The sequence below is a fragment of the Oncorhynchus mykiss genome, chromosome 18 (assembly GCF_057628025.1).
Source record: "Oncorhynchus mykiss isolate SJ-2025 chromosome 18, ASM5762802v1, whole genome shotgun sequence".
Taxonomy (NCBI): Eukaryota; Metazoa; Chordata; class Actinopteri; order Salmoniformes; family Salmonidae; genus Oncorhynchus; species Oncorhynchus mykiss.
This window is the reverse complement of record NC_143039.1, coordinates 56,246,327-56,262,310: the sequence shown is the minus strand read 5'-3', so window position 1 is coordinate 56,262,310 and position 15,984 is coordinate 56,246,327. Positions and strand designations below refer to the sequence as shown.

General features: G+C 44.8%; 1 protein-coding gene across 14 annotated transcripts in view; it reads left to right on the top strand.

The window, feature by feature from the left end:
- The window catches only part of LOC110496838 (receptor-type tyrosine-protein phosphatase U), a 274,942-nt gene that overhangs the window by 199,553 nt on the left and 59,405 nt on the right, over positions 1–15,984 (top strand). For all 14 annotated transcript variants that reach the window (XM_036952978.2, XM_090208832.1, XM_090208831.1 and 11 more), the window contains exons 7-11: positions 890–1,068; positions 1,230–1,344; positions 4,096–4,416; positions 6,200–6,309; positions 9,674–9,875. In XM_036952978.2, coding sequence (XP_036808873.2) covers positions 890–1,068; positions 1,230–1,344; positions 4,096–4,416; positions 6,200–6,309; positions 9,674–9,875 — 927 coding nt within the window. The remainder of the gene's footprint in view (positions 1–889; positions 1,069–1,229; positions 1,345–4,095; positions 4,417–6,199; positions 6,310–9,673; positions 9,876–15,984) is intronic.

The window sequence follows — 15,984 nt, the reverse complement described above, 5'->3', positions numbered from 1 at the left end:
TGTAAACTGTGTTTTTCACAGGACATGTTGCTGTAATGTGTGTGTCTATTTGTCTAACGTTGAAAGAGCATGCAGAATTGCACACGCAATCACTCACGCAAATAATTCACATTCATTATGGTGAAAATTGAACATTCCCTTCCCTTCAAGTGCCTCTCAGAAATCACAATCTTAAAAGATTGTGTGAGTCAACGCTCTAGCCGAGCAGAAAAAAATCCAGGGAAATTCTAAACAAAAAAAGCATGAAACATGCCTTGTTTTTTCTTTGCGGGAGAAGTTGCTTCTTCTGTGGAAATGCTTTGTGGAAATGTATTTTTTTGGCATACAACTATGGAACGCTGGATATCTCTGTTCATTTGACAACGATTGATGATGTTTTTATAATTAGCCGGATCACATAGATTTGTTTTTATATTGTTGAGGATAGAAAGGAGGAGTTGACAGACGGTAGACAGTGCTACTAAACCATTGTCTCAGTTATTTTGTTAACCAGCAGCATACCACTGCTGGCTTGCTTCTGAAGCTAAGCAGGGTTGGTACCTGTCAGTTCCTGGATGGTAGACCAGATGCTGTTGGAAGTGGTGTTGGAGGGCCAGTAGGAGGCACTCTTTCCTCTGGTCTAAAACAATATCCCAATGCCACAGGGTAGTGATTGGGGATACTGCCCTATGTAGGGTGCTGTCTTTCGGATGGGACGTTAAACGGGTGTCCTGACTCTCTGAGGTCATTAAAGATCCCATGGCACTTATTGTAAGAGTATATGTCAATATTGTGTAAAAGGCCTTTTGTTTTAACCTCCACTATGCCCCTGCATGCACTCACTTAGTCATTCAAAAGTCCTCTGTATAACACTGTACTCTGGCCTCTCCCCCTTCCTTCACCCTGGCAGTGCCCCCCACCCCCATTGCTCCCCCCCAGCTGCTCCGGGCTGGCCCCACCTACCTGATCATTCAACTCAACACCAACTCCATCGTGGGGGATGGCCCTGTTATCCGCCGTGAGATCGAGTACCGGGCCAGCCAATCACCATGGTCGGAGACACATGGTGTGGGCTCGCTCACGTATAAGGTTTGTGTGTGTCTGCTCGTGTGTGTACGCGTAGAAGTTAATTTGCCATTCAGCATTCTTTACAGGCTCTTAAAAACAGTTATTAAAGAACCCTGAATTACTTTGCCGTTACAGTCAAAAAAACGTTGAATAAACACTTTCCTACTCTGTTCTATTGTAAGGTGTGGCATCTGGAGCCGGACACAGAGTACCGTATCAGTGTTTTACTGACCCGACCAGGGGAGGGAGGCACAGGGGCGCCTGGACCTCCCCTGGTCAGCAGGACCAAGTGTGCAGGTGAGCTAGGGGGACTGAATGGGTCTAAACCCAAACCTAGCTTCTGTTCTATTCTGTCCTACTCTAGTCTACTCCTATCTATTCCATTCCTTCAACTTTGTTTATCGCTTCAGGAACGGCACTGAGAGATCACATATAATAACATGCTCCATAACACCAGGGCAACAAAATTCAAACATATACTCTAATGGCGTGCTGTCCACCGGTTGAGAGGATGTGTGTGTGGATTATAGTGCTCAGTGGCTGATATATACGTAGGTACCTCTTTAGAAGCCAGTGTGTATGCATGGATAGGTACACTTAAATGATGTGTGTTGATTTAATTATATAGTAGAGTGAAGATTCTGCAACCTTCTCACAGCCACTACACTCCCCCTCACGTACACACACCACACACACACACACTTATCTGTACTTACCCTCCCCAGCGCTCAGCGCTCATCTTTATGAAACAGCTCCCTGTAGATGTGTCAAGTAGACCGACATGACGTCGTGTCATCTATCATAGTCTCTGATCCTTCCTGTCACGAGGCCCCAGCCGCCCACAGATCTGAGCCTCAATCTCAGGGGAGAGAGCAGAGAGAGCCCCTGTGACACTACACACTCTAGATCAGGGGTGTCAAGTCTAACTAATTTTGCCCCGGGGGCCGTGTTCGGACAACAAGGTCCGGAGGGCGCAATGAATATTGGTTATATTTCCTTGCCAAAAAATGTGCCCAAATTTGTCCTGTATCCATTGTATTTGGAATTTGGAATACTCCCTGACTGTCTAGTGATTTTTAGTGAGCAGGACAGTGGAGAAAATATGAATATAGGCACATTTTCATTTCAACACTGTTGGTTTTAGTAATTTTAAAGTATATTTAGTTTGTTTCCCCATCTGTGGGTTGGATTGGATCCCCGCGTGGGCTGGATTGGATCCCCGCGTGGGCTGGATTGGATCCCCGCGTGGGCTGGATCCGGCCCGCGGACCGGACCGTGTGTTTGACACTCATGCTGTAGATCAATCTGTCTCATATCCCCTCTTCCTGTCCAGCTCAGAAAGTTTTGGGCTAGAAGCAGCCCTTGCCTATAAAACACATTTATCTGGTGCTATTATATATGCTTTTTTTATGCAGCTACGTCCCTTTTCATGAATCCCTCTCCAGTTTTAACTGATGTAGTGTAGGGATGGGGGTTTGAAATGATTTCACTATTTGAATAGCATTATGAATTTTGGTCGGATATCCAGCTATTCAAAACACGTGTTTTCTTTTACTTACCTTTTTAACCTGAGCAATGCTGTGACATGTCGTCAGCTTACCTCACCCATTGCAGGAGAACAAAGAAGAGTACTACATCTCTGGCCACTTCTATTATCACTCTGTGGTCTATTGGGGAGGCACATTGGGCAAACTGAAAACATGGGCGGATTTACCTTCTGACATGACGCGACTAGACCGTTCCCCACCCTCCATCTCTCCCCTCTGAGGCATAGACGTGTATTACGCAGCTTCTGCCTATAAACGTCAGAGGCTTTAACCTCTCTTAACCCATGACAGTGACTCAATGATTGGTCCAACTGGCACTAACAGACCTCTCCCCCATCCCTCCTTTCTCTCTCTCCTGAGGCTGGGATTGTGTCTGTAACAGCATGTGACCTGTAGGTCGGAGGACAGCCAGGCTGATTGTGTTCATAGCAACAGTTGACCCCTGGTGAGAAGGTGTCCTCTCTTTTAGCTCACTGACACCATGGTTTAAGACAAGAGGAGGAGAGGAGATGAGCTGGAGCCAGCAGAGCCCAGAGTGGGCTGACAGCCAGTTTGACATAACCCTCCACCCCATCCGCCCCTCCGTCCACCCTCCTCTCTCTCCCGCCCCTGGCTTGTCCCTTTGATTAGTCTCATCAACGTGAGTCTGTGGGCCTGGATGTCTGTTGGCTGCTGTGGGGTTGGTTTGGGCTGCAGGGTGGCGTGCTGCTGGACAGACAGACAGAGACAGGGAGGGCAGCCTGGGTGGGTGGTGGATTGATTAATATAATGATGAGCCATCTTTTCATATAGCACCTTCCCTAATGGGGCTCTAGTCTGCATAGGGTGCATCCCAAATGTCATATAGTGCACTACTTTTGACCAGTGCCCATGAGGAAGTAGTGCACTATTAGAGGGAATAAGTTACCAGACACAACCCTATCTTAGCGGCCTCTGTGGCTGCGGTCTGGCAGGCATGATATGATCCTGTTGGACATTATCGTGGCAGGGACACGAGGATTCGTCACCCCAGTCTCACACATGCCATCAGTAATTAGCTAGTTCTATATCACATCATCTCAGCTCATAGGGCATTGTCTTTGGTCCTGGAGCTGAGCAGTCTGTAAGAATGAAGGTATGAGTGAAATTATATTTTAAAAAAATGTGCTGTTGTTGTACATCGCTTCCTCCTCCTCTCTTCTCTCTCTCTCTCCAGGGTGTTTAAAAAAAATGTAAACAGTTTCCTGTGGTGAGTTTGGAATGTAAACATCGGAACTAACCGTCTCTCTTTCTCCATATCTTTCTATTTTTCTTCATCACTCCATCTCACACTGTCGTTCTATGTCTGTCTGTCTGTCTGTCTGTCTGTCTGTCTGTCTGTCTGTCTGTCTGTCTGTCTGTCTGTCTGTCTGTCTGTCTGTCTGTCTGTCTGTCTGTCTGTCTGTCTGTCTGTCTGTCTGTCTGTCTGTCTGTCTGTCTCTGTCTCTTCCACCCCTCTCTCCCTCTCCCCTCCCCCTATCAGAGCCTATGCGTGCGTTGCGAGGCCTCACAGCCATAGAGATCCAGCCTCGTCAACTAGTCTTACAGTGGGAACCTCTGGGCTACAACCTGACGCGCTGCCACACCTACTCCGTCTCTCTCTGCTACCGTTACTCCACACCTGCAGGGGGCAGCGCAGGGAACAATGCCACAGTGAGGGAGTGTCTCTCTGTAGAGAGGAACCAATCACACTTCACCCTGAGGGACCTGCCCCCGTTCCGCTCCGTCCACGTCCGGCTGGCGCTGGAAAATCCAGAAGGCAAGAAAGAAGGCAGAGAGGTCACCTTTCAGACCGAGGAGGACAGTAAGTGGACTCTATTACCCAACATGCATTGCAAAGTTGAAGTCAAGGGCAAGAAAGAGAGCAGAGAGGTCACCTTCCAGACTGAGAAAAACAGTGAGTGGACTCTATTACCCAGCATGGATTGTAGTTCATATGAAACGCAGAGAGTGTTGGACCCAAAAACACAAATATTGACTTGCAGGATCAGCATAACTAAATGAAAAATCAGCCTTTTAAATGGAAGCAGATGAAAAATGTATCAGTCAGAGTCATGGCCACCAGCGAAATGGTGAGATGATTTTGCTTATCTTTCTATTAACAAGTTCCTGTGTACAACAGCAGATTATATACATTTCACCGAGATGGATTTAAGTTGGAGGTCAGAGCAAATGTACTATGCAATAAAACATTGCTCACAGCAGTTCTTGACCTATTAGAGAGGAGGGAAAGAGAGAGAGAGGCAATGCAAGAGTCAGCAGCATACCACCCTGCATCCCACTGCTGGCTTATCTCTGGAGCTAAGCAGGGTTGGTCCTAGTTGCTCCCTGGATGGGAAACTAGATGCCAGTAGGAGGCACACTTTCCTCTGGTCTAAAAAACAATATATATCAATACGTCAGGGCAGACATTACTCTGTGTAGGGTGCTGTCTGTTGGATGGTATGTTAAATGGGTGTCCTGACTCTCTATGGTCACTGAAGATCCCATATCGTAAGAATAGTGGTGTTAACCCCGGTGTCCTGGCTGCTAAATTCCCAATCTGGTCCTCATGGCCACCTAATCATCCCCAGCTTCCAATTGGCTCATTCATCTCCTCTCCCTTGTAACTATTCCCCAGGTCGTTGCTGTAAATGAAAATGTGTTGTCAGTCAACTTACCCGGTAAAATAAATAAGAGAGGTACTGTAAGATTACAATACATTGTATGAAATTGGTTGCATTTTGAAATCTTCAAATTGCAAGGTCCTCCCATGTGCTCCTGCTTATAATGTAATGCATTTCATAGTCAGTTGAACAGCTGCACTTGAAGTAAGCAAGTAGAGAGAGAAATGAAAATATCTCACCTTCCCAGAGCTCTCTTTGGGCAAGAGAAAAAATCAAAAAGACTACAGGGAGTACAATTACCTTTGTGTCGTTTTCGCACTCACAAATACACACATACGCATGCACAGATTCATGGGTCCCAGACAACCACAAGCCATTTGTCATCTCTAGGGCTTGAACTTTCCCAACTCTGTCACTGAACCGTGTCTTCAACATATGCACTGCTTTGTAAATAACACCAAGTGCCCTGATGATCCCCATGTCAAAACAAGAGTCCCTGTCTCAGACAAAGTCTCAGACTCATTTGGATTTCTTGTTTGCCCTGCCATTACACTGCGGCTGTTGTCTTCTGCTCCTCTCAGGACTGTTGTGGAGAGAGAGAGAGAGAGAGAGAGAGAGAGAGAGAGAGAGAGAGAGAGAGGATACAGCGGGTTTAACTGTCAGCCACAAGGCAGGGCTCTAGACTCTATCCGCCTGAGACACAGTCTCAGAGCCAGAGTGACTGTCAGACAGTCTGTTAGTTGACGAAAACGTGCATGACTTGTAGCAGCATCATCTTTCGATCAGACACAGATGTACACGTAAACACGCATGCACTCTTGCACCCAGACACACACTTATCAAATCTTCTGGTCCTGAAATCAGTTTGCCTGTCTTTAGGGCTGGAAACCGGATTTAATTTGTCACTTCCTTCCCATAGGAACCCCTATTCAATCAACGGAGGGTTCTCTCAGAATGTTTATGTTGTGTTTTCTTTTCCAGTTCCTGGTGGCATCGTCCCAGAGTCACTAACTTTCACCCCATTAGACGATATGATCTTTCTGAAGTGGGAGGAGCCTGTGGAGCCCAATGGGGTCATCACACAGTATGAGGTATGGAACATGCCCTCAACTTTCCCGTCTGTCTACCTTTTTGCAATCACAGATCTATCTCGAGATCAATCTTAATCTCTGTCTTTCTCTTTTTTTCCCAATTAATCATTTGTGCTTATTTTATTGAGATTTATCTATATCTGTCTCTAATTTCCTTCAGTTTAACACAGAAGAGTTGTTGTTTTTTTTCGTGTGGGGGAGGGGGGGCAGTTTTGGGTAAAAAAAAAAATACTGATCACAAGGTATTCAGCAAACAATGTGTTTAATTTAGGAAATCTGTTCATCAATTACTCCCACAAATAAAACAAAAGAGACATGATTGTGTCTCAATGTTTAAAATTGTTGTTATTTTCAAATACAATCTCTTTTTGGGCTTAGTTGTGTTCAATTTGCAGTGTACAAATTATGTTCCGGCCCCTAAACCCTCCACTTCAACAAAAATTGTCTCGCCACTGAATCCAGTTGCCTTCCCGTGCAGTACAGACATGTGCCACAGTCATTAATAGGGAATGTATCCTCTCTTCCTCTCAAATGATAAGTACTAGAAATATCCTGCCGGGAACTCTTCTCTGCATACACCTACAGCTCCTCTGCCTGGGTGGTGTGTAGCGCCAGCAGACAATGGCAAGAAGAGACCCCTTGATGTCAGGACGCTTCAAGTAACAAAGTTAGCGCAGGAAGAGAGAAAGCGAGTAAGAGAATAGGGAGAGGAGGCTTCCCTCTCTCTGTCTCTCTCCCTGTCTCTCTCTCTCCACAGTTCAGGTCTCTGTATATGCTCCTATGATAATGAGGCTAGTAGAGCCTCTGAGCCTCTGACTGCAGCCCTGCAATTATATAGAGACAAGCAGTATAATTACTTATTTGCCTAAAAGATGCTTTCACATGGGGCAAGTTATTTATGTATGTGTATCAGTGGCGGTCAGTGCCATTTTTTTTTAATGACCATGGCCTTATTTCTATTAGAGCATGTTGGATGACTGTCATTCATATTCCATTTACCAGGTTCAATGTAACAGCGATAGGTTTAGGCTACTACATGATACTCAATTTTTCCCTATACCCATCATGAGGTTGCTACAACCTAGCCTATGAATGAAAGTTTACAACTTAGGTCCACACAGGTGGAGAGAAATATTTGAGATGACAGACAGTGACACATGGACAGACAGTGACACTTTCAATACCACCTTGCACACTCTTGCTGGCATCTAGCTTATCTAAGGTGTAATCATTAGTCCAACAGTTGCAAACAAGAGTTGCAAACAACAAATTCAGTTATTTTTATCCCTATTTTGTTCGCTTCCGTTTAAGACACGATTTTCAACAGAATCGGCGGAATGCATACACCCCTGTTCATGCATAAACACAGTTCACTTTCATAGCAGTCACGTTACATTCCCTCTCACCTTTTCCCTTCATTTGTGGACTTCAATTAACAAAACATCAGCTGTATGTGACCAGGCGAAAAAACCTTTCCAAGCCAAACCATGTCATAACCGCTACACACAGCCTACAACGTTGTCCCCATATTAGCTAAAATAACAACCTAGTCAACATAGCTAATATAACTAATGTGTTAGTAAACCCACTACAATCATGCAGTTAAGTGAAACTGAACATTTTTTTTAAATGACAATCCCTCTCTCTCTTGATCTCCTTAATTTAAAAACAAATATTTGTTGAAAACTGTTCAACTATTGTCTTTCTCTTTCTTTGAGTCAACTACTCACCACATTTTATGCATTGCAGTGCTAGCTAGCTGTATCTTATGCTTTCAGTACTAGATTAATTATCTGATCCTTTGATTGGGTGGAAAACATGTCAGTTCATGCTGCAAGAGCTCTAATAGGTTTGGGGATGTTCTCCAGAAGTTGTCATAATTACTGTGTATGGGGATGATGGAAGGGGGTGAGAACCAAGAGCCTCATAGGTTATGTATTGAAGTCAATGTACCAAGAGGAGGACGGAAGGTAGCTGTCCTCCGGCTACACAATAGTGCTACCCTACAGAGTGCTGTTGAGGCTACTGTAGACCTTCATTGCAAAACAGTGTGTTTTAATCAATTATTTGCTGATATGTGATTATATTTACTATAGTATGAAATTCACTGAGGCGGATGGTCCTCCCCTTCCTCCTCTGAGGAGCATCCACTGACTTGTATATATGTCTCTAATCGCCTGCCACAGACCTCTGTAGCCAACTATTAGAGCATACAGAGATTTCTGTTCATTAAGTAGAAAGAAAGACTTTAGCTATTAACACCAATCAAGCCACATTCATATTTAGCTTTTCTGACCATGTTTAGTTAGGAGAAATGTAACTACTCTTTATGGATGCGATAGGTCTGCCTGGCAGTCTGGCATGCGTCTGTCTTTCTATCCGGCAGTCAGGCAGGCTGCGGTGACTTTGCTGAATGAATGAAAGGTGTCCAGACAGAGACAGGTCTGGGCCTGACGAGTCTGCTCTGACAGAAAGAGAGTGTGATGAAAAGGAAGAGACATGTAAATAGTGAGATTGAGAAATCCTGATAGATAGAATGAGGGAAAGGGAAGGAAGAAGCTGTTGGAATAGACATTAAAGGTGAAATGGAAAAGAGACTAAAGATATGGAGAAAGGAAAAGGAAAGAAGCTATGGGAGAAGATGAAGAGAAGTGAGAAGATTAATTTTGGCAGAGAGTGAACGAGGGGCGGTATGGAGGAGTGAGAATAGACGGTTGAATCAGGAGAGAGGAGAATGAGAAACTGGGATGTGTCAAAGCTGCCTGGTGAGAGGATAGAGAAGAGAGAAAGAGAAGAGAGAGGGGGAGGAGAGAGGGAAAGAAAAAAGATAAGAGAGGTGAGAGGAATGATAGAAGAGGGAGAAGTGAGTGAGGCACTGCAAACAGGATCTCTGAGAAAGAGAAGGAGAGAGTGAAGCAGAAAAGAAGAACAGCAGAAATAATTGGGTTGTCTGTGTAGTGACAGAGGAGACGTTCTGAGTTCAGAAATTATCTCATTTTGGACTACGTGGTGGAGTCACTGTGGGTGGTGGTGCAAGGCAGGCAGGCAGGCACAGGCACAGTCAGAGGCACAGTAACCCCTGTTTATTTGTAGATATCTCGCTGCTTGACTCCCAACATTGAAACAACCCACAGCAAAACATCCAACAACAATAACACGAACAACAACACCTATTGTATGATCTCAGGAAGCAGAATGAAATCTCGCTGTGATTAATTTATGTTCACAGTTTGTAAGCAGGGACTGCTCATTGTGATTCTATGGCTTGTGTTTTGTTCCCTGTTCCTAAATCTGTTACAGCAACAACAGTCTTACAACACAGCATTGTGATCATATTTGTATGTGTTTTGTTCACGGTCTCCAGATCAGTTACCAGGGCATCGAGTCATCCGACCCGGGTATCAACGTACCGGGCCCTCGCCGTACTGTCTCCAAGCTGAGGAACGAGACATACCACATGTTCTCTGGTCTACACCCCGGCACCACCTACCTGGTGTCTGTTAGAGCTCGCACCGCCAAGGGCTTCGGGCAGACCGCCCTCACTGAGATCACCACCAACATCTCCGGTGAGGGTGTGTGGCATGAGCGCTGACCGCCTCTGGAGTTAGGGCTGAGGTTGGGGGCGGAGGTTGGGGGCTGACGGCGGAGGCTGGGGGCTGAGGCTAGGGGTTGAGGCTGGGGCTGGGACTGGGGGCTGGGACTGGGGGTAGACTAGAAGTGTTGCTGTGGGTTTGACTTGATCACTTGTTTCTTGTTCTGGACTGAGAGATAGGACTGACTGGTGCTCAGATTCTGTGGAAGGAAACAAGTGCTAGGTCCACACAAAGATGTTGCATAAAGCTTACTTAATTTGTTTATTATTTTTCATACTTTTTCACTGCATCAGGATAGCATACATGATATGATTCCTGGGTCTTGTTCAAAGAAGATAAGTTCCCTTCTCCCACACACCAAGCTTGCAAAGTATCCCATACTTATTTTCGTGTTGTTTTAAATCAAATCAGTTTTTATTGGTTTCATACTCATGTTTAGCAGATGTTGTTGCAAAATGCATGAGTTCCTAGCCTTAACTGTGCAGTAGTATCTAACCATTCACAACAATACACACTATCCAAAAGTACAATAATGGAATTAAGAGATATATAAATATTAGGATGAGAAATGTTGGAGTGGCATTGACTGGAATACTGTAGAATACAGTATGTACAGATGAAATGAGTAAAACAGTATGTGTTCCAGTGTTCCATTATTAAAATGACCAGTGATTCCATGTCTACATTATGTACATAGGGCATTAGCATCTATGGTATTGGGTGGGGGCCGGCTATTTAAAAGTCTGATGGCTTTGAGATAGAAGCTGTTTTTCATTCTCTCTGTCCCAGCTTTGATCACCTGTACTTACCTCGCCTTCTGGATGATAGCGGGGTGAACAAGTCGTGGCTAGGGTGGTTCATGTCTTGATGATCTTTCTGGCCTTCCTTTGACATCGGGTGCTGTAGGTGTCCTGCAGGTCAGAAAGTGTGTCCCCGGTGATGCTCTGGGCAGACCGCACCACCCTCTGGAGAGCCCTACGGTTGCGGGCGGTGCAGTTGCTGTACCAGGCGGTGATACAGCCTGACAGGATGCTCTCAATGGTGCATCTATAAAAGTGTTTTAGGGTGGTAGGGGCTTCCTGAGGTTGAAGAGTCGCTATTGTGCCTTCTTCACCACACATCTGTGTGGTTGGGCCATTTCAGATTGTCAGTGATGTATGCTTTTCACCTTCTCCACTGCGGTCCTGTCAATATGGATGGGGGCGTGCTCCCTCTGCTGTCTCCTGAAGTTCACGATCAGCTCCTTTGTTTTGTTGACGTTGAGGGAGAGGTTATTTTCCTAGCACCATTCCATCAGGGCCCTCACCTCCTCCCTGGAGGCTGTTTCATCATTGTTGGTAATCAGCCTATTACTGTTCTGTCATCTGCAAACCTGATGATTGAGTTGGAGGTGTGTGTGACTAAGCAGTCATGAGTGAACAGGGAGCCTGTGAATCTATTGGAGCGGTATGCAAATTGAAGGCTCTAGGGTGTCAGGTAAGGTGGAGGTGATAAGGTGCATTCAGGAAAATATTCAGACCCCTTAACTTGTTCCAAATTTTGTTACTTTACAGCCTCATTCTAAAATGTATTAAATCAAAATTTCCCTCATCATTCTACACACATTACCCCATAATGACAAAGGAAAAACAGGTTTTTAGAAATGTGTGCGAATGTGTAGATTTAAAAAAATAAAAATATCACATTTACATACTGTAAGTATTCAGACCATTTACTTTGTTGAAGCACCTTTGGCAGTGATTACAGCCTCAAGCCTTCTTGGGTATGATGCTGCAAGCTTGGCACACGTGTATTTGGGGAGTTTCTCCCATTCTTCTCTGCATATTCTCTCAAGTTCTGTCAGGTTGGAGGGGGAGCATCGCTGCACAGCTTTTTCAGTTCTCGCCAGAGATGTGAGATCGGGTTCAAGTTGAGCAACTCAAGGACATTCAGAGACTCATCACAAATCCACTCCTGCATTATCTTGGCTGTGTACTTAGGGTTGTTGTCCTTTTGGAAGGTGAACCTTCAACCTTCACCCCAGGTCCTGAGTGGTCTGGAGCAGGTTTTTATCAGGAACTCTCTGTACTTCGCTCTGTTTATCTTTCCCTCAATCCTGACTAGTCTCTCAGTCCCTGCCGCTGAAAAACATCCCAACAACATGATGCTGCCACCACCATGCTTCACCGTAGGGATGGTGCCAGGTTTCCTCCAGACAAGACGCTTGGCATTAGGCCAAAAAGTTCATTCTTGGTTTCTTCAGACCAGATAATCTTGTTTCTCATGGTCTGAGTGTCTTTCGGTGCATTTTGGCAAACTCCAAGCAGGCTGTCATGTGCCTTCCGTCTGTCCACTCTACCATAAAGGCCTGATTGGTGGTGTGCTGCAGAGACGGTTGTCTTTCTGGAAGGTTCTCCCATCTCCACAGAGGAATTCTGGAGCTCTGTCAGAGTGACCATCGGGTTCTTGGTCCCTTCCCTGACCAAGGCCCTTCTCCCCGATGACAGAAGTGTCTCTGTGGTTCTAAACTTCTTCCATTTAAGAATGATTGAGGCCACGGTGTTCTTGGGGACCTTCAATGCTGTTTTGGTATCCTTCCCCAGATCTTTGCCTCGACACAATCCTGTCTCGGAGCTCTACGGACAATTCCTCCGACCTCATGGCTTGGTTTTTGCTCTGACATTCACTGTCAACTGTGGGACGTCGTATAGACAGTTGTGTGCTTTTCCATATAATGTCCAATCAATTGAATTTACCACAGGTGGACTGCAGTCAAGTTGTAGAAACATCTCAAGGATGATCAATGGAAACAGGATGCACCGGAGCTCAATTTCAAGTCTCATAGCAAAAGGTCTGAATAGTTTCAGAATGCACTGTGTGATCCTAACTAGCCTCTAAAGGCACTTCATGATGACAGATGTGAGTGCTATGGGGCGATAGTCATTTAGTTCTGTTTTCTTTTCTTTCTTGGGTACAGGAACAATTGTGGACATCATGAAACAATTGGGGACAGCAGACTGAGACAGGGAGAGATTGAATATGTCCGTAAACACTCCTGCCAGCTGGTCTGCACATTCTCCGAGGACGTGTGTAGTGACGTCGTCTGGGCTGACAGCCTTGGGAGGGTTAACACTCTTAAATGTCTTAATCACGTTGGCCACGGAGAACGAGAGCTCACAGTCCTCAGTGGCTCTGCGTTACCCTCAAAGCTGGCGAAGAAGGGGTTTAACTTGTCTGGGAACAAGACATTGGTGTCCGTGACGTGGCTGGTTTTCCCTTTGTAATTCATGATTTTCTGGAGTCCCTGCCACATAAGTCTTGTGTTTGAGCCGTTGAATTGCGATTCCACTTTGATTCTGTACTGTACTGACGTTTTTCCTGTTTGATTGTCTTACGGAGGGCATAACTGCACTGTTTGTATGCGACCGTATTCCCAGTCACCTTGCCATGGTTTAATGCGATGTTTCGCGCTTTCAGTTTATGGTTTTTGGTTTGGGTAGGTTTTAATAGTCACAGTGGGAACAACATCCCCTATACACTTCCTGATGAACTCAGTCACTGTGTCAGTGTATACATCAATGTAATTCTCAGAGGAAACTTAGAACATATCCCTGTCCACGTGATCAAAATAATCTTGAAGCATGGATTCCGATTGGTCAAACCAGCGTTGGATAGACCTTAGCACGGATGCTTACTTTTTGGGATTCTATCTACAGAAAGTGAGGATCAGAATGGAGTTGTGATCTGATTTGCTGAAGGGAGGGCGCGGGGGTGCCCTGTAGCCATCCCGGAAGGGAGAGTAACATTTGTAGAGAATTTTTGAAATGCGAGTACTACAGGCAATATGTTGATAGAACTTAGCGTTCCTCAAATTTGCTTTCCCCAGCTACAATAAATGCGCACTCAGGATCTGCGGTTTCCAGTTTGCACAAAGTCCAGTGTAGTTCCTTGAGGACCGTTGTGGTATCGGCTTGAGGGGTAATATACACGGCTGTGACTATAACCGAAGAGAATTATCTTGGGAGGTAATATGGTCAGCATTTGATTGAGAGCAATTCTAGGTCTGGTGAACGAATGGACTTGAGTTCCTGTACGATATCACAATCACACCTTCTTCTTCCCGGAGACTTTTATTCCTGTCTGCTCAATGTACAGAGAACCCAGCTGGCCGTTTGGACGGGGACTAGCTTCACTAGCGAGTTATATATTCGGAAGCGGTGGATGGTGTGCACGCCTCCTGAGTCGGACTAGATGTCCACTCCGAATACCGTGTCTCCGCCGGCGGCATCTTGGAGCAGCTTCTGGGATAAGTTCAATTGCCTTGTTGTGTACGAACAAAGGATCCAATTCGGGAAAGTCGTATTTCTGGTCGGAATGCAACCTGCGTCACAGCCCTGGGTGTCCGATTGTACCCTTAGGCTAATTAATGGCTTTTCCACCCCTTTTAAAGGTACACTCTGCAATAGTCACTGCTGTTCATTGGCATTTCAATTGATGAAGCATTTGACTGTAAAACAAATTACAGATTGTGGCTTTAAAGTTAAGTAAATCCCACTGGCTCAGTCTTTCTCCTTAACTTTTGTGTGGTTGTACAGGTCTCCTCTATTGAACCACAGTCAGTGCTTGACCCTTGACCTGTGAGCTGCAGTTGACAAAGTACTGCAAGTCTCCTCTGACCTGTCTCCTCTCTCTCTCTCTCTCTCTCCACTATCCACTTAACTCTTCATGTCTTTCTCTACCATGCCCTCTTAAACACATTATGATAAATTAAAGTGTGTTCTATCCATTGTCCTTCATCCTCAGTCATACATTTACGAAGGCTTGGTTTTCTATTCCGCTGTTGAAGGTGTTGAATCCAGCCATATACACACACCAGGATGTAAGCTGTCTATACTGAGTTGAATGTTAAACTATTACTCAGTCTAATATACTGTATTTGGGTTTAAACTCAAGGTACAATACAGGACTGCCCAAGCGTGAGCCAGGTGTATATGTTCATGCATGCTCTTGTACGTGTGTGTGTATATTTGTACATTTTATAATGAGGTGTTTATGGGTTCATTGATATTCTAACATAGTTTTCTGACCCAAAATGAAAGAGAACACCAGGTAACAATTTCTGCAACAACTAAGATCACTGAAGCGCCTGGCTCAACTTCTCCACTGTTCTGGTGCTCTGTCTACCATGCTGTAAACAGAGTGAATTGATCCCCTGCACAGATACTGCATGTGATTTTCTGAGAGCCAAGTCTTGTATTTTGCTAATCTCAATATCTGTGGTGCTGCTCGTGGCAACATCATTATGTGGAGTCTACCTTTAATTTCAGAGGCTGTTGGTTTAGCTGATTAATAACCATCTTTCTTTACTATGAAACCTCATGTTTTTTTATTGCCTGGCTGCTCCCTTGCTAATTGTCTTTTAACGGTAAACAGAAATGCGAACACAATTGTGTGTGTGTGTGTGTGTGTGTGTTCACTGGCGCTCATCACAGTATTGTTGATCCAGTCTACAGTCTTGTTCATGGGGGTGTGGCTGTGAGATGTGTCCTAATTACAGGGGATTCTTATCGTCCCTGTGAATAACTATGGGAATGTCCTTCTTGCTGTCTATGTGAATAACAGTTTTATCTCACTTCCTGTGCTATCCAGTCAGGTCCATGAGTATTTGGACATTATTATTTTAGCTGTCTACCACAGCATATTGGAGTTGAAATAAATAATGAATATGAAAACTTTCAGCTTTAATTTGAGGGTATTTACATCCAAATCGGTTGAACGGTGTAGGAATTTCAGCTTTTTAAAAATATGTGCCTCCCCCCTTTTAAGGTAACAAAAGTAATTCGACAATTGGCTGCTCAGCTGTTTCATGACCAGGTTGTATGTTATTCCCTCATTAGTTATTTTACAAGTAAGCAGATAAAACGTCTGGAGTTGATTTCAAGTGTGGCATTTATATTTGGAATTTGTTGCTGTTAACCTTCAATATGAAGTCCAAAGAGCTGTCACTGCCAGTGAAGCAAGCCATCATTAGGCTGAGAAATCAAAACAAACCCATCAGAGAGATAGCAAAAACATTAGGTGTGGCCAAATCAACAATGTGGTA